The sequence below is a fragment of the Chelmon rostratus genome, chromosome 1 (assembly GCF_017976325.1).
Source record: "Chelmon rostratus isolate fCheRos1 chromosome 1, fCheRos1.pri, whole genome shotgun sequence".
NCBI lineage: Eukaryota > Metazoa > Chordata > Actinopteri > Chaetodontiformes > Chaetodontidae > Chelmon > Chelmon rostratus.
The window spans coordinates 26,885,256-26,905,246 of NC_055658.1; the positions used below are offsets into that span (position 1 = coordinate 26,885,256).

The 19,991-nt window shown below is 38.4% G+C and overlaps 1 protein-coding gene across 1 annotated transcript in view; it reads left to right on the forward strand.

Moving 5' to 3' along the window:
* The window catches only part of luzp2 (leucine zipper protein 2), a 141,533-nt gene extending 136,731 nt beyond the window's left edge, over positions 1-4,802 (forward strand). Inside the window, exon 12 of the mRNA XM_041942812.1 lies at positions 4,695-4,802. Within this exon, the coding sequence (XP_041798746.1) occupies positions 4,695-4,802 (108 nt within the window). The remainder of the gene's footprint in view (positions 1-4,694) is intronic.
* The last annotated feature ends 15,189 nt before the right edge of the window (positions 4,803-19,991 follow it).

Genomic DNA, 19,991 nt, shown 5'->3' on the forward strand with positions numbered 1-19,991 from the left:
CACAGACTATTTGCACAAGAATACGAGAATAATTCAAAAGAGATCTCGACAAATGGGCAGATTTGACTTCACTGGTTTGTTTTGTGCCAGAAAGATATTCAGTGAGAGGGTCTGAGAACGGCTTTTTTTATGTATTACAAGAGTGGACTGTGTCACTGATTCAAAGCTGTACAAGATAATGGTATTCTGTTTTAAATTCAATGTAGTGAAATAGTACGTAATATGTTACATGTTACTGAAGTGAAAAGCAGTTCATTCCTCGAGGCATTTGTGCTGCTCTGCATTGACACAAGATGCAAGACGAGCAGAAAATACAATAATCGAGAAAGATCTGTGAGTGAATAATGTACACGTGTGGTCGTGTCTTGTATTAAGACCAAAAGATGATTTTCCTTGATGTTCCTCTTTTATTTTAAATGATAACAATGTCCTTTAGGAGCAGTAGCAAAGTTGGCAAATGAGAAGAAATGACTTGTAACGTCTCAGTTGGTCTGATGACTTCTCAGACTGCTCTCAGTGTTATCTTTTTTTCATCTCTTTAATTGGGAAATTCTCACATTGTGTTGCAGCACTGAATCTACAATTGGCTCTCATTTCCTGCTGTCTGTTGGTATCCCTCATGCACAGCACTTGCCATTCATGGTGTAGTAAACAATTTGATTAGCAATGATTGGCATTTCGGTCTCTGTGGATCAATCTGCATTAAAGTGCGCTCTATTCCTGTCACTACTCTACCTTCATTATGCGTTCTCATGTTCAATTGACTGCGAGACTGAGAACCTGAGTGGCATCTCCCCTTATGTTCAAATGTTTTTGGAAGAAAAGGCTATTCTTCTAGTCTTGCACCTGTTGAAGAAGGGTTTAGAGAAAACAGAGCCCAAACAAAGAACATCTCCAGTTTTAGGTGAGATGTATTGTACAATAAGGCTTCCTCTATTCACTCCCTCTCCCCTGGTGGACTCATCAGACAAAGAGGCTCTCATCGATGTGGCCTGAACATCGACAGCCTGACAGACCAACATCACATAACCACAGAAGGGTTTTCAGCCGGATTCACTATCAAATCAACAGCACTGAGGAAAATAACACTGTTTCACTTTGATAAATATACTGTGGAGGCTTTAAAGCCACAGCATGCAATCTAACCTGCAAAACATTAATGCAAATGCCAGGTGTACCTGCTAGAGTCCATCATTAAGATTCTTTGAGAGCAAAAGTATAACTCCATAACACTTCAGCAAACCCTGGCGTTCTTAAACAACAGAGCAGATCTCTGAAGCAGTGGCATCTGGATTGTTTATTTCTGGCATTCCTGAATTCATTAAAAATGTCAGAGTGGAAGCACATAAGATGGAATATAAAAATCACATTGGTTAATGTGAGGAAAGCTAAAAAAAAAAAATATATATATATATATATATATATACTGAGCCAGACATGTTCAAAATCATGAATTATTAATTATTATTCAAAAACATAATAAAAAAATAATTGCGTCAACTCTTGACTCTCAACTCTCTTCTCTTCTGTAGGAGAACACTGCCTGTTTTGCTAATAAAGACACCGTCAGGCAGCCACTGTGTTTGTTTATGGATTTTACAATAAGAAGGGCTCGATATCCAAGAATAGTGAAGAGAATGTGTTTGATAGAGATTGTGTTTTTTGTTTTTTTTCTAATTTGCCAACATATTCAAAGAAATGAAAACCATCTGCCTGCTGTGACACAGTCAGCTGGTTAGTTAGTTGGCGTGCGCCACCAACAACAGCGCAGGGAAGACGGTTACTCTCTTCTTACCAAACTCTCATCTAGAGTGCACAGTAAACGTCGCCCATAGCACTAGTACAAAGTGCCTGTCCATACCTATGACAAACACACCATGAAACAAAAGAAGGTCAAAATTGTATATGTAGCAGTAGAGAAAACATACAAGTTGTTGTTTTGTCAGATATTTGTTGTAAATCAACTTGACTGTTGACATTAGTAGCACATTGGTAGCTTAGGTAACATGCTAATGGTCCCAAAAAACAATTTAAGCTGTCCTGAAGTGAATGTAAACCATCCCAAAATCAAAATGTTGTTTCTTTACTTTGTTATTATCATCTATAGTTGTTCATGACAGAGTTTATGTAAAGCACATACAGGGATACCAACATACACTTAAGTACAAAGTACAGCAGTGTGCTTCAGTACACAACTGGAGTAAATGTATCTGTTTACTTTCATCTCTGACAGAAGATTGTTAAAATGTAGACTCCATACTCAAAGTACTCCAAACAGTGCTGACCTGATGTACTTCAGTCCATTTATTGACTGGAAACTTGTGTTGTCACATTAAACTTCCTGTCCTGCTGTGTGCTTGGTTCGGTTCGCTCTATTAGCTCCGTTAGCTGTGTAAGGCGAGAGACACTGAGTATTCAGGTGGAAACAGTACTACTATTTTATAATTACACAACTGCCAAATTATATGGTCAAATTCAAGGGTTAGTTTCATGCCCCCCACCTCTAAATGTACTATTGAGGTGCATGTTGCCTCTTTTTGTTTGTTTTGCTTCAAGCCAGGTGATAGAACAATAACCCACTGCCATGCAGAGTGATGTTATAACAGTTTGCAGGCAGCCAGCACGCCTTTAGGCATTCTGCAAAGTGACACTGGTAAACATGAAACAGATGCTTTGCTTGGGGAATTGGTTTCTGTTGCCTGTGTGCTTAAACATCTCATTGCCAAAAATAATCTTTCAAAATACCAAAGAAAATTGCCTCCTATTAATAAAATACATTAAAGCCCAATAATTCTGCTTCATATTGTTTGCGGGAATTTCTGGAAATAGCAGGAACACACATCTCCCAAACACCCTTAAACTCTATTGTGTTTCATGATCCACATGAACATGAAGACTGCTGTTACTGTCAGAGTGGGTCTTCAAAACAGGGAGAACTGCTGGTTTTCCATCCCGCCAGGTGGTTAATTGCATTCATTCCCTACTGTAAGTCATCTTCTCGATGACAAGAATAAAACATCAGCAGGACTCCTTGTCAAGGTCAGCATTTCAAAACCTACAAACAAAACTAAAGTGAGGCTACTGTTAAACTTTGGCTTTAACCCTTGTATTGTCTTCCCATCTACTGTGCATCTTTTGTCTTCCCGGGTCAAAATTGACCCGGTCTGGTTTGACTGCTTGTAAAGCATGAAGTATAAAATAATCATCAAATTCTGTGTTGAACCTTTTTAGTCAACTTGTTTCCAACACATCAACATATATTTTACACTAATTTGATGTAATTTATAAAAAATTACACTTCATTTTTGATTAAAAAAAAAAAAATCTGATTATTTTGACTATGGTCTGGCATATGTCAAAGTTTAGTCAGGACACTGTTTTGAAATAATGTAAATTTTTTTAATGGCAGCAAATAGTCACACCTGTTGTCCTCCCGGGTCAAAATTGACCCGGTGTGGTTTGACTGTTTATAAAGCATGAAGTATAAATGTGTGTGTGTGTGTGTGTGTGTGCGTGTGTGTGTTTATTGTACTGGAAAGCACAATAGTATGATCCATTATAAAAACACACATAATTCAAAGAATATAGTCATAATTAATTTTACTTGCAAAGAGCATAGTATGGAACCACCCATGTCATTTCCAAGCAATTATATGAGAGAAAACCATAGTTATGATATGCAAACACTTGAAAACGGGTCAAAATTGACCCGAAGACAACAGGAGGGTTAAATAGTAATTAAACAACAGCATTTAGTTTCAGTTTTTCACATTTTTCAAAGAAAATCAAGTATAGCTGACTTGTAGACCAAAAAAATACATGCTCCCAAATTAGCTTGCATCATGTTGATCCCCACCATGAAAAAAGGAATAAAAAAATCATTTCACACTGTAAACTCAGCAGTAGTGAAATTTAAAGATGGAGGTTATTCCTCTAGTAGTGCCATGGGGCAGTCTTTCTATGAGTGGGTCCCTGTTCTTCTTTGTAAACAAGATAAAGCAATAGTTCCAGCAAGCAGGCAGCACAATCCACATCCTGCAGTGGGTTTCATTCTCCTCTGCTTATTGACAGACAGCTACCAAGCAAACATGGATGAAAACAATGCAATATTTCAAACAAACATTGGGAGGAAGCAAATGTCCTCTACATGTTTGTTAGACTCAAGGACACATTCAGAGCATTTTGGTAAGAAACAATGAATGTCAGCTTAACTGTAGTTAACAACAAAACTCTGCAGGGTACTTTAAGGTTGGTTTTCAGTGCTATTGACTGCTTTACTGCAACTTTCTGGACATGTTGGAAATTTCCAATGTGAGCTAAAGAGGATTGTCCTAATGTGCCATTAGTTTTGGTATCTGTGCTGCTAAGGAGGAGCAAACTGGAAATGACATTATGGTGAATTTTCCAGTCATCCTGTTCTGTAAGGATGAGAGGGTTAAAATGAGACATTGTGTGGTTGGAACCAGGACTGAGATAGGAATCAGGAACTGTCTGATTGTAATATCCAGTACAAATGGCAATAGAAGTCTAGCAGTATTATATCTAAATAACAAAAAATACATTTTTCTACTCCCTTTGCATCCCACAGATATTTAGCAGCATTTCCTGCTCAGATTACAGACCACCTTGTGTACTGTGGCACATTTTGGTGTCAGTCTTGCTCATTATGAATCTTTATCTTCTGAACCTAACAGCAAAGGAGCCAAGCGCAGACTGGAAAATTCAACACAAAGCTCTCAGACGACAGCGAGGAGGCAGAGGGAGGCAGCAGCAAAAAGACAAAGCCACATGAATACAACTGAGCGGACAGCATATCATCCAAAATGCAGAGCTCCTGCATTGCCTGAAGGATCTTTCTAAGAGCACACACTTGCGCACTCTCACAAAAAAACATATGTGCGCCCACACACACACATGCACGCAAACACGCAAACACACACACACACACACACACACAGACACACACACACACAGCTACACATACACATATCAGCATTGTTTGCAAAAGCTTAGACACTGGAATTGTCAACAAATTTCAAACTGTCATCTGAAAACCTCCATAGTAAAATGGCATGCATTCTAGAAATTCTTTTTCAAAGGTAGCAATGGCACTGGTAACTTGTTTCATGATTGTTCATTTGTTGTTTACTTATGAGTTTTATTCTGAGTGAGGACACTGCTTTCTAAATGTGTGATCTTTCTAGAAAAATCCCTTTGCACTGGTGAGGTCTGACACTGTATCCTGTGATAAATATATCAATTGACAAATAAAGATATTACTACTATTACTACTACTACAACTACTACTACTACTACCCAACTTAGAATATTGTTTGTCACTCATTGTAGCAAGGTTAATTTACTCCTCCACATTTTGAAATATAGAGGCTCAAGTTGGCTGGCCAACTGTTCAACATTTAATATTTCAGCACTCTTTCTGCCTTTAACACTCCAGAGGCAAAGAGCCAAAGACTCACAATGGGTCGTCTCCCTGAGAATGTGCCATGCACTGAGTAGTAACTCCTAGCTACATGTATCTGTGTTATCTGACCTTTCTGTGTCCTTTCAATAAACTGTAATTTTCAGTAAATGTGTGAAGAATAAATGGTTCTTTGTGGGAAAGAAATGACTGAATATGTTTGTGATCAACAGAGAAAAAGGTTGCACGGTGCAAAGAGCAGTCAGGATTTACGCCTGGCGAATATTAATCAGATGTCCAGCACTACTAGAGCAGGTTATTAGGGAGGCACTGGCATCTGAGGTCAGAACAAAATCTGTCATTTCCAAAAGGGAAATTATTCACAGAATTTTAAAAGCTGACTTTGTTGAATAATTATCTGATACAAATGAGTCAGGTCACAGCATGACCTTTTTTGACCGAGCTGTCCAAACTGCAAACCCAGTTTATTCTTTTTTTTCGCACTATTCTGATACCTGGATGATTGGAAATTTTCATAGATGAGTTGTGGAAGTTATCTAAGAAGATTAATTTCTCATAGCATCATTTTTATGTTTTATTAAAGTCATATTTGATCACTAAATTTGCTGCCTCTGTGCATTACTGTATCAGGTTGACATTAGCCACAAGCAGCCTTTTAGTTTCTATGTCCTGTGTGCAGTCACGTACAATGCATCCATTAGGGTTTATTATTGATTAATCCACTGCTTATTACAAAAATATTTTACTATGCCTGTCACAATATCCTACAGCCCAAAGTGCTACGATGCAACACAAGTTAATGTATGTATTAGTGAAATCATCAAATATTTTCTCTTGTTCTACCAACCAACCCACTCTCTCTTATAACAACAATTGTCCAATCCAATACGACAGTTATCCAAATATCAATGCAATGATTGAACAATCCGTTTTACACCACATGCTTAACATAGAATGACAGGCATAAATACAGTATTTCCTTTGCTCTGTGGAGGATGCTGACTTCACACAGCTCACCCAATCTGCCACTTCACTGCTTAAACGCTACACACTGATGAGCTACAGCAACGTCAAAGGAGAGGGTCGGGAGGGGGCAGCACACAAGACAGCGTAAAGGGTAGGAGCCAGGAAGGGGCAGCACGTACAGAGAGAGTGCAGGAACAGCTAAATGTAGCACTTTGCTTCTTGAGTACAGTTTATTCAACATGTTTGTAAGCAGTCAAGTCAAGGATTTTGAAAGGACAGTTTTCAAATTTCATATGTGAAGGACATTCATTTAAAGTCTCATACTTGTGCTGTGTGCAGTTTTCAGGGGCTCTGTTGATTTTGCCTGACATCTATAATATTTACTATTTTCTTATGGCACTTGATGGACAGGAACGGCTAAATTTAAAAGCAGTTTACAAGTATTGTATTTACCTCTTTTATATGCAGTATAGTAATGACGCCGCTGAAATAAGACAAACTGACATGTGATGCGCATTGTCTTTCCAAAATATGACTCACAATATCTACAGAAGTCTATGGAAAAGAATGATTCAACTTATTCCCATGGTCTATAGCGTTAAAAAAAGTAAACACAAATCACAATAACTCAGAGCATCAAAGCACAATACATATAGAATTGTGAGAAAAGCACATTGTACCAGACCTAAACAATGTTAGAATAAACAGGCGAGCATGAATAATAAAGGAGAATAAACCTTAAAACAATGGATGATTAAAACCATAAATAAAACATCAAGAATAACGGGTGAATTCAAATAGAGCAAGACTTAAAAGCAACATCAAGAATAAAGCCCAGTGTGACTCAAAAGTTGAGAATTAAAAAAAAACGCTAAAAATCAAAAGCAAAAATAATAAAAAAAAAAACTTTTGTTAAAAATATGTTTTCAAAGGTGATTTAAAAGATGATACTGATGTAGCAAGCTGGCGTTCCTCAGGCAGGTTGTTCCATAACCGAGGAGCCCTAACAGCAAACACTCAGTCCCCTTTAGTCTTTAAGTGTGAGCTGGGAACAGTCAGCAGGGTTCCTGCCTGAGGACCTCAGGTTTAACCTGCATTTAACCACCATGTTATGTAGCGAACACATTTTCACAAAGGAAACAGCAGAACACCTGACGTTCGCTGCAAAGAAGTGCTACAGCATTATGGGATCATGATCACAAGTATGACTAAAATCTGCTTCCTATTCACTCTGAACACACCTTTAGAGGTCGCCTGAGTGCTGATAAAGTCAATGCAAAGTGGATGCAAATTAGCCCTGTGAGGCACAAACTGAGGCAGGCTCAGTCAAATTGAGCAAAAATATTGTGCTTATGCAGATGCTGAATGACTTCATGAATGTCTAGCAGGAGGAAAAACAAACTGGAGGAAACTGAAATAAATGGAGCTCTAGGAGGAGTTTGAAGTAGACCCGTCACAATTATTACGCTTATTTGAGCTGATAGTGATCAATTTGGAACTGATAGAATGGTTTCCATTCATCTGTATAACAGTTGGATGAAACGAACAGAAATGACATATTTACATCACAATTTCCATGTTGTTTTCCACCATGAGGTTTGATTTTCGCTTTTTTTTTTAAATTACGTAATTCTCTTTGCACCCCCATGTTCTGCTATGGTTTAATGGCACCTGATTGGGGAGTTTGTCACAAGTGCTCAACTTTTAGAAATCGCATAATGGTTTTGGATGGAAATTACTTTGCATTTTCTTTGGCAGATTTTCTGCAAATTCAGTTAAAATTTGTGCGACATATGGATGGACACCTTGCTAATGTTAGAAATGCTGCAACAAACAGAAAGTGAATTAGGTGTGCTTACATCACCCAGCGAGGCAAATAAACTTTATAAAGTCAAAAAGGCAGAAACAGAATTTTTTATGTATGTCCAATGATCAATGTCAATAAATGGCTCTTCTTTTCTTCTATATGTGTGTTGAACTATTATTAGACTTGTAGTATAATAGTAGCATAAAATGAACAGAAAAAGGCATTTAAATTATTAATTGCAATTATTTATATGACAATTAATCGTTAACTAAACTTTCATGATTGTGAAAGGCCTAGTTCTTAAATCAGTCAGTCACACATGCAATAAACATGTGACTAAACAAGGAATAACAGAGGTTCAGAGGTTTAAGTTGTGTAGAGAAAGTATGTAAATAAATAAAAAAAATAGCATTAAAGCATAAAATATATCTGTCTTTAAAAGCCACAGCCACTCGCTCACCTTCCAACATCTCTATCACCAAAAAATACGTCAGTCTCCAGCTACACTGCAGAGGGTTGCCTCCAACGTAAATCTACAATGTTACGACACTGTTAACAGTGTGTTACTGTACATCACTGTCGGCATTTCAAAACTTGATCCAAACCTTCAGACATCACTCATATGTTTGGAGTCCAAAGTTATTTGTGAAAAACTTCCGTGGCTCCTCTTTGTGTTTCAAAAGCTCCCGGCTGCTTTAATCAGCTTTGTGCTCACAGCATCCCCTTCATGTGACATTTGGTGCGGTCACCGGATCCAAGAGTGTCCATGCTGGAAAATGTTAGGCGACAGGTGCACAGCTCTATTTTAAGGCCTGTAATCCATCTTTTTTTGCAAGTTCGAGAGCCTCCTCCAGGTCGGGTATACGTCTTGCTGAGAAGGAAACAAAGAGCCTGTCGCCAGGATTTGGAAACCAGATCTTGCAAATGCCGCTATTAAACCTCAGAGCTGCCAGTGGCCAAAGCAATAGGGAAGGAGAATAATGTTCAAGCTTGCTATGAAGTCAACAGGCTTGGGATTTGATCAAAGTGACAGGGTGGTTTTTGTATGCCATCTTCATTTTACTGCCTCCTTTTCACAGCTTGTGGAAATGATGTACTTTTTGAGGACAATTACTCAGACTTCATTTGTTGCTGAGCTACACAAGAAGCCTGTTTCCAAATGCACCCAGCCAATGAGGAAATGGTTTCTGTTTAGTGTGAATTCAAAACACGGCTGATTGTAAAGACTAAACAATTTATTTGATTTACTATTAGGAGAGACAGGTCATAAGAGCCATTGAACCAGCAACAAATCCAGGGTGGCTCTCTTTACACAATAAGACGTGCATGAAAAGAAGGTAGTGGACTCCTGCACAGTGTTGCTGTTCAGTTAGAGAAAAAAGCACAGTGATCCTGCTCACACATGCAGTGCTGATAGTGTGCAAGAGTCCGCTGCCTTCTTTTTACTTTGTAAAGCTTTAATTCGTCAGAAGTGCTACAGAGACCTGAGGAAAAAATGACGAATGAGTGGATGACAGGATGGGATGGTCAGTTTTTCTCTCAAAGGCAAGATATCTTTCAAATATGGAACAAAATCAAATATTTAATCTGTAATGATCAGTCCAAAGTCAAGGCCATGCCTTATAATCCAGCGGGGGTCAGTCTGATCTATTCTTACATCCTGTAGCCCTATCTAGAAAAAAGATGCAGTGCTGAATGAATTAATAATAAAAACAGCAAACCACCAGAGAAGTGATGAGTGGAAACTAGAGATATCTCAAGCTGATCTGGCATATTTTAATGGACCGGTGAGGCTAAAACGAAGCAAATCAAAATCCAATGCTTTTTTTTACTGAACTCTACTGTGTTTTGTTCTCAGCATGCTAGTGCTGCAGCACTGCTCGCTATAATGTCAGCACTGGCTCTACACTGCAGGCATTTCACGGCATATGTGAGTGAAAATTAAGATTGTGTAGATGTGAAAAGTGATTCGATTGCACTGGTGATTGACGCTGTTTTGACACCTGGGCTGGCAAAATTCACTTTAAGCCCAAACCATAACAAATATCTCTGCTATATCTCCTCTCGATTTTTGATTATCAACGAACAGAGTACAAAACATTCTGGAAGCAGCTTCTCATTCTTTGCTGGCACACACCGTCACTTTCCCCGGTTAAAATGACAAACATCACTGGCTTTGGGTCAGCTGTCCCTGATTAATGATAATTACTTCTGTAAGTTCATGGCAAGCCAAACTTAAACTTGGCTGTTCCTGGGTTTGTGTGCTCCCTGCAAGCAGCTGTCTGTTCTCTGCCAAAGCTTGTTTAGGAGGTAAAAGAAGCATCACTCTGTAACACCACAGTACAACCTCAAGTGGACAGAGTGTTTTTTGTAGTCCCAACTCCATTAGAGAGATGCAGCTTCCCTCCAGCGGGTTGCTTCACTTCAATTTCAGGAGTCACATTCTCCCAGTTAAACTCAAATCATATCTATAATTTAAGATAATAATGAGTTTTGAACCACCGTCAGCATTTGGATCAAGCCGTTTCTGGTTAAACAAAAAGGATCTTACTCTTTAGGAAAAAGGCATCTACAGGGATCATTTGAATATATAGATATACGTTGACTGTGTGCAAACGTCGAGCTTTCCTTAAATATTGGACAAATTTCAAAAAATGTTGTCCACATTAGTCACTTAGACACAAAAACAGGGTCCATGAGCAGATAATATTTCACCAAAATTTCTCTCATTAGTCTGGCACTGAAAACTTCCAGGACACAAATTACTGGGAGATACAGTCCAGTATGCTCCTGAGTTCAAAATTAACTGGTCAGCAAAATTAACATAAACTGACATCCCAAGTAGCTCAAGTGTGTCAAGATACATACTCAATCAACATCTAGCTAAATATAAGGATTGTATCAGACTTAGCCAATAACAAAGTCCTACGATGGGGATCAGGGCCAAAAAAACCTTGATCCAGACATCCCTAGTGGAAGCAAGTTTTAATTCAACAACATATGTGGCACAAGTGTGGATACAGGCAAGGCTTTTTAGCAACTTGTAAAATGCAACATTACAGCAAGGACAAAAATGTAGGAGTCAGGTGAGGCAAAATGAACAGAGGGTCAGCTCGACAACATCATCTACTGTAGGATTAATGGATTCCATTCAAATGAATTGTATGCTTTTATTCATTCTACCTCGATTTTTTTTTTTAATTGAATCCCTAACGCACGCACACACACACGCACGCTCACACACACACAGTGCAACCACAAATACATGAGGAGAACTTTCTTTAAAATGCTTCTAACTTCATACTGCGTTAAAATTTATTCCACTGGTGAAGTGAACGGGCCTTATTCACAGATGATATTTTGTCATTTTTGCCGCTACCTTGTCATAGCAGGAAAAGCACAGGTGTCAGTAATAAGAGGAACGGTGTCCGTTCTATTCAAGCATCCCAGTAATCTATTGCAGTGAGCCAGCATGCACAATACCAGGACCACAAAACTGAAGGAGCTAAATGGAATTCAGCCATCATTAATGTTATTATATACACCTGTGCTTTTCCCACTGTGACCTGTCAAAATGTCTTCCATGAAATCGGCCTTGAGTGATAGTCAGTATGGAATGAGGAACTTCTCCTGTGGTCAGGTGTCACTGTTATTAGAATTTAAATAAAGAAGTTAACTTGATAAAAGCCATTGCAAACCGGCGTTTGCTTTTACATTTGGATTAAGGACTTTCAATATTTTTTTTTGCTCTGCTTTAAACCACCGTTGACTGCTGACTCCTCGCTCCTCGCTCCTCTTAACAGATGTTGCAGGTGTTCGACTGTAACCGCTTCAGTCTGGAATCTTGTTTCTGCTACAGGCAGCGTAGCAAAAGTAATTGACGGCAATCAGCTGAGCGAAAAAAACATCTAGCCTGTTGCACTTCACATTTTAACATTTGTTGTGGCTCAAAAACTGGCATCCATAGAAAAAGTTTGGTGTCATTTTGAACCAGATCATCTGCAAATTAAGTCCATGCCCCACCACAACACCATCTTGACTGTAAGCTGGTGGAGATCTGTACTCCAATGAGTGCACTCTTGTAGTTTGTTTGTTTTTCAGATTTATTCCAACTCAAGACGTCGATTACATTTTTATTTAACTATGCTGCTCTCTAGATATTTTTGTGCCACACTGACTCCATGTCTGATGCCATTGAGATCTATGGAGAATTAAGGCTAATTCACATTCCTTTTCTTCACCAACCTTCCTTGTGACGATTTCATTTGTGCTACTTTCACACCTACTGTTTGGATTGTTTCTGGGACAGGATGCATCACATCTGAACCTGGAAAACACTTTTCCCAACAATAACTTCTCATGTGTGTTCACTGAATTTCACGATCATTTGACACAGTCGTGGGCTTCTCTAAGTGGAATTAGCTCGCCAGTACAATATAGCATCGGTATACCTCGTCTGACGTCAGCTGTGTAGAGTGGAGTCAACATGACCATGAATCCAGGCCAAAGTATAGTTATATATAAGATATATAAGAATCAAATTAGACTTTTTGGTCCATGATTACGATGTATTTTGTTGGCAATCTGCCATCTAACTGAAAGCCATAAGTATTCATAATGCATAACTGCATCAATTAAATCACCATTGAGGGTATAAATGCGTACTTTCAGTATTATTTAATGCTTCTGTACGTACTTTATGCATTAGAAAACAACATTCTTTTTCAATTACAAGTGGGGAAACAGGCGTGTAGCTAAGGTTCAAGACAGCAAAGGTCAGATGTGTTATGACAGTGAAAAGCCCACGCTTCTTAAGCACATAAACCTAATTAAACACTCACTCCAGTTACATAGCCTGGAGCTGTCTCATCTTTTTAAACTTCTGCTGTTGGTGGCCATACTGAATTGAGACACACATGAATGACTGCAAAACCTTTATAGAGCGTGCACAAGTGTGTCGAGATTGCCCACTTCATCTGCTCTTTTATCCACAGCTCTTAAAGCTCTGCTTGCTAATGTGCTGAGAGAGTAAATGATTTTAATGAGGTGGAGGGTTGTGATGGAAGAGCTGCTTTGCACTCCCATCAATTCTGAACGGTGTGGGACACAAACCTGGGTCAAAGAGCCGGTGCAGATACATTTTTCAAGCAGTTATTTTAAACCTATTTTGAGTACCAGAATAAGGACCACAAGTCCAGTGGCAAGTGGTTGGATGTGTCACAGATAAGCACTTACTTTGACTTTTAATATTCTCCTATGATTGTCTAGTGCTCATTTAGTGCCAGGACTCCCACTTGGCAAACACCACCCACTTGGCACCTAATTAGGAAACTATTTACAAATACACACTTCTTGTACGTCCTTGTATCCCCAGCTGTTATAAATGTGTTTATTTCCTCAGTTTTTTTTTTTTTTTTTCAATTTGTGACGAGCCAAAACCAATTAGGCAAAATTATTAGTAGGACATTAGTTGGAGATGATTTTCATTTTTATTTCTATATAAAAAAGAAAATAGACCATACAGGTCTGTCCTTCCTTAATGAGGCCGCTGATTTTGAAAAAAACAAAAAAATGCGATGATTGCTCTTGTGTAAACTTAAATAACTGCACCTACCATCTAAATGTAAAAATCTATTCTCCACCAAGAATGTAGTTATTCAAATTTCATTCACAAGACAGAGCTGGGGACATGTTGGAATTTAGCGTATGAACTTAAACTGAAATGCAGTACAGGAGCACACCAGGCTGGAATCAATTAATCAGCTGATCTCAGTCTTCAGCTGATAAGTAATGATCCCTTGATGTTGATTGGTTGGCCTGGTGTACTCCTCTTTGGTTGGAACGAAAACCTGCAGCCACACGGCCCTTTATGGAATCAGTTTGACATATGTGTTATAAAGCCACAACACCCAATGTTTTTAAAGGGGAAGCCAACGATCTACCTTGTTCTGGACATTTTAAACAGAACTCCTCGCCTTGTCTGTGAAAAATATATGAAATAAAATTTGACAAAGTGAATCCGACCCATCTGTCAACCGTCTCTCTACTTGCTGACCAGAGTGGATTTTGATCTTGTCCCATATCTATTTAAGTATGATGTCGTTTCAATCCATCCCTACCGCCCCGTTTTTGCAAAAATCAGCAGTTTCCCACTCCCTGCACTCGCTCCCTGACCAACTGTAAAATGTGTTTAAAAACCATCCTTTAATGTCAAGGAGAATATGGTAAAAAGATTTTCAGGGTCAATCACCGTTCAACTTGCTGCAACGCTGAAGATCCTCCTTTCTGTTCTGATTTGACAAGCTTTTAAGCGGCATGTTACAGCAAACATGGCCTTTAACTCGGAATCCACTTCATCTCACATTGAAATTCAGATAAAAGATTCTGCCACTAGAGGCAAGGTCCACTCCAGTGTCAGAATGAACCAAAAACATTACCATTTTGTTTCTTGTTCAATGCTGAGTATAATTTAAGCCGTATTTATCACACTGACAGTATAAAGCAAACCTTACAAAGTCTGTTTTTTGCAGCTACAAATGGATGAGCATGGATGAGTGACACACATATACACACACGCACACACACAAATTGTGTCCTGCACAATCAGTCCGGTCAAGAGGACATCAGTGACAAAGCAGCCAGTGCCCTCAATGCCTCCACCCTCATCTCGTCACAGAATACTTCAGCTGGAGCAATCGACGGTGCATTTTCAATAAAACAAACTACCCTTGCAAAAAATGAAGACAGTAACTGTACTGTTGTATAACAATACTCTTAGGACAATCATGTAATGTTATATATGTTATAGGCTATTCTGATATGTAAATCCTGAGTTGGTCTTTGCTAAGAAACAGACACCGACTGTTTGTTTTTTGGTTTGTGTCTCTGTTTCACATTGTGGCCTCACAGACAACACAGATTTGAATGCAGTTTTCTGTAATTTGATTTAGGTGTGAATCCGGATTGGGCTTTCCTGCCGTAAGAGCTAGACCGCCACTTCATCCGGACTGACACATCAGTCGATATTATCTTATTTCTGGGATACAGTTATCTGTGTATACATCGGTCAATAAATTACAAGAAATGACAGTATAGAAATTCCAAGCTATGTTTTAATTTATTTCTTTTAGAAATGGTGTCAACATTGCAGGTTTTTCCACCACAGAGCACTGATATTTTGATTTCTCAGGAGTAAAATGTCCTGCTTAGCATGTCACAATTCTTAAGAAGAAAAAAAAAGGGATTTGCATCAAGATTTCTGTTTAAAAACCTACCTCTCGGTCGATCTTTGATCAGATTTTTAACTCTGCTACATATTGATATCTGTATTAACCTTGAACATCCACCAATGGGTGAGGCAGTAATGAAGAAAAACTATGGATGGAGGTTTTACATAGACTGCCCTTTTGTGAAACCTTTGTTGAGAGATGTATTTGTGTCCTAATGAGACACTGCCTAAATGTCACACCAGAGGGCCACCTGAGCCACCACCCAAGAGCCTCTGTGATCAGCTCAAGTGCCCCTCTGGTCAAACTCACTTCTGGTAAAATGAAGCATCCATCTGGTTTGGACCTTTGGGGAAAAATGAACACTGACTCTAACCCTTTTTCATCTTTGCACCTGCAAAGCCTAAGCCTCAACCAGTCTTTTTTCACCTCTATGGAACATTACATCTGACCTTTTGCACTTACATGTGAGTCTAGAGGAGACTTCCACCTAAAATAACAGACAAAGTATAAAGCAAAAGAAGACATAGAATGATAAGACTAAATAACAGTCAAAGATTAAAGATATGAATTTGAGATAAAAACACCACAACAAACAAATGACTTTTGCATTGTAATACAAGTAAAGCTCAGACACGAGCCTTTTCAATTCCAATTGCTTTATAATCACGCCACCCACATTTTGGTTGCATAAGCTCTCATTTCAAAGCAGACCAGCAAGCAAAGCCTGGTATTGTAAAAGGACAATTTTCCAGCCTTAAGAAATTCTGAGGCAACAATGATGAGCACTTTCCTCAATTAATGTAAATGGGCACTGTTACAAAATGAAGTATCCTTTTCAAATGAGCTATGAAAGGAAAAATAAACAGAATCGTAATTACCATTTTCATCGTGTTTTAGAAACATTAATACACAGCATGTGTCGGGCTGTTACTCATGGTGTTTTGTATTCATTCATATAAATCAGTAATTCATTTATTTTAGCAGAGCATACAGCAACTCTTCAGAGACAGCATGTTCCTGCTCGTAGACCTGAAGCCTGCAAAAACCTTTTCACCCTGCCTGCTGTCTGACATGGTAAGTGGTCTGGAGACTATAGCAGGCAACATACGAGAACATTCGTACTTCTATTGCTGTATTTAGACTGGTACATTTGTACCACATTTGACAAATGACAAGATGACAAACTATTAAAGAAAACATAATGTGATAGAGGATAATCAAAGGACACGATCTGAAGGTTACTTAAGATGGAAAAAAATCCAAGGCAAATAAACTCAGTTATAATTGTAAGGACAAATTTTGAATAAGCCTGCCCATGATGAAATACTTCCAGGGGACATTGTGTAAGGCTGGGCAATAATCAGCTTCATACAGTGACCAAAGAATTGCAACAGCATTGACAGGTTTCTGGCACAGCTTTTATCAAATAAGCTTTCTCAAGGTTTTACTGGCTCATAGCACAAAATGACCTTAATATATCTGCCCAGGGTGGACAGGGTTATTGATCAATACCAATGAGGCGAGTTAGATTTCTGGCCTGCAAAACTCATTTTCCGGTCTTTACACCATTTTCAAACCAAAACTAAACTCTGTCCTCTGAAGTTTGACGCCATTATTACCTACTTGCATTTTAATGGAACAGAGATAGAAGATGTTGCCAAAAAGACAGTGACTGGCCTTTTAAGCCATTTTTAACTGCAAATCGTGGACAGTTTCCTTTATTGATCTTTCAGTGAGTTACTTGATAAATTGTTTTGTCCATAAAATGTCAGAAAAAAGGTGAAAAATCACAAACAAAATTCAAATCTCAATTTCCCAGAGTGCAGGGTGACATTTTCAAATTGCTTGCTTTATTCAACCAACAGTCCACAGCCCAAAGATACTGAAATTGCTTCCACATATGATAAAGAAAAGCAATCAAATAATCACATTTGAGAAGCTTAAATTAGCAAATGTTTGGCATATTGCCTTGAATAATGATTGAAACAATCAATTATTCATTATAGAAACTGTTCAGAAAACACTGTAAGAAAAATACTTGGCAGGCGATTGGACGGACCATCTGTCTATCACCATCTAGCACAGGCTACATTGAACCAATCAGATCAATGAACCATATGCTGTAGTAAGAGAGTGAAACTTACAGAAGCCTGCAGTTGTTCCTCACAGGACACTGATTGGTCCAAGTAACAGGAAAATAGCTGCAGATTAATTTTCTCTCAATTGATTAATCATTTAGTTAGCTCTAAAGCAGTGTGATTATTACAGTATTTTAATCACAATATGTACCTGATCACCTTCTGTTATATAATGAACCAGGCTTAACTGTCTCACCCTTAAGAACAGACTGCAGTTCGTCATTATGCAGAAGGACCAGCTGCTACATTATGCCCTGCAGGTTAAAACAAAAGGCTGCAAAGGGTCCAGCTCTCAGTAAAAATTTTCTACAATCAGGCACTCGCTGAGAGCAGTCAGAATGTTTTTAGTAAACAACTGAGTGCCATTAAAGTTTGGATGAACACCATGTTTCACTAATAGCAGATGTTCTCCAAAGACTGAATTTAAAAATAGGCTGCAGCTAAAACACCACTTTTTGAATAATTTACACAAATAACATATGTACAGACCTTTGTTGAAAATTGTGCACCTCCGTCTTGGATGCTGTGAGAATGCTCATTAAGCCCCTCAGCCATCCCGAATTTATAACAACTGTCAACTCTCTCATTAATGCCAACGCCATAAAAATGCATCCTACAGTGTCTATGGCTCTGGGTAACCTTCACTGCCCTAATGCACAGCAAAACACTGTAATGGTCAAATGCATCTTTCTCCTCTCTCAGACAGTCAGTGCTCACAAAGCAAAAGATGGTTCACACAAATGCCACTGTATATGAAGTTCAGGTGGGATTAATGTCCTGAGGATGCACACCCTAATTTTGATATGTTATATGTGGTAGAGAATAACACTACATTATTTAGCAAGTATTTAATTTTTATAATACCATACACACCATGGGTCTTTAAATAACTAGATTATGATCACAGGAACAAGGAAATATCATTTTAATATTTCATTGGTGCAACCCAGTGAAGATTATATGAAAGTTCCATGTTTTATTAAGCAGCAGCCCCCGACACAACGTGCCTTCTATGTACTGCACCTTCTTTATTGTGCAGATGCAAAAGGGCATTTGTATGTTTTTGCTTGATCATACAGAAGCCATTTGTTTGTAACAAGGTCTGGAGAGAAAACTGTACTGAGCGCCGTATTTCTTAAAGGAAGGCTGAATTCAAGCTGCCATAGGATCCAGGATATTTGGAAACTCAACAAAACTTTCATAGGTTTAAATTTTAAAACTAACAATCAGCATTACAGGATGCTTTCAGTATGTAAATGTTATTCTATAGAAAAGGGTGTACAGCAAGGCCACTTAACACAGAAATAGGAAATGGTTGGGATATACAGCATTCAACATTTTTAGCACAATATTTGATTATGACGGAGAAAGAATGAAATGATTGAATGTTCAGTATAACAGGCGCTTTTCTTCCATCATAACTCTACGCTGAGCACAAGCACAAATTCTGTCTTTGTAGTGATTTTTGCATTGATTTTGGTCACGAGGGTGCAGAAGAAAGGAAGCTGATTCAATCACACCCTGAAATTATTGCCTAAGTCGTTACTAAACAATTACTCACAATATGTACGTGCCCAGTAGAGCAGCAACGATTAATCAATCAGCAGGAAATTAATTTGCAGTATTTTTGATAATCGAATAATCCTTCTTGTGTAACAGTCTCTGGTTCCAGCTTCTCAAATGTGAGCATTTGATGCTTTTCCTTGTCAAAGATGATTGTGGACTAGGGATGCTCAAATCCAATTTTTCAGATTTAATCTGATTCTAATTCCTGACACTGGATATCTCCGGTACCGAGTACCAATCCGACTCACTGTGTGGAAGAGGCTGGGTTCAAGACAACATCGGGCTTGATTTAAACACTGCTCTCCTTAATTTTCAAAACGAAACGTAACAAATAAATACATACATACACATTTCCAGATGTCTTTTTCATTATTAAAATATTACAATTAAATTACAATTCAGGTGTAAACCTTTAAAAGCGGGAACAAATCAGGAATTCCAATTCCAGTATGAAACAACACAACTGCATCATATGAGACAAAATCTAAACATTCACTTGCAATTAAGTCACAAACCACTGTAAACAAACTAAAAAATTAAATCACAATTCACAAGTAGTCACAAGTATGACAAGTAGTGTAATCAATCAATTTAGTAAAAACAAAACATTTAAAATAAACAGGGATCAAAATTCTTTGGAAAGTTTCGTGCAAAAAGGCATGAAGACAAACGTATATTAGAACTGAAACTGGCAAGGATTGGCCCCATTGTCACTGACACCTGTTTGAGCCAGAGTCGGACTGGTATCAGGTTAGCAGCATTGGATCAGTGCATCCCTAATTGAGCATCTCTAGGTTTGGACTGTTGGTTGGTTGAAACCAGCTTTCTCTATAGATCACCTTGGG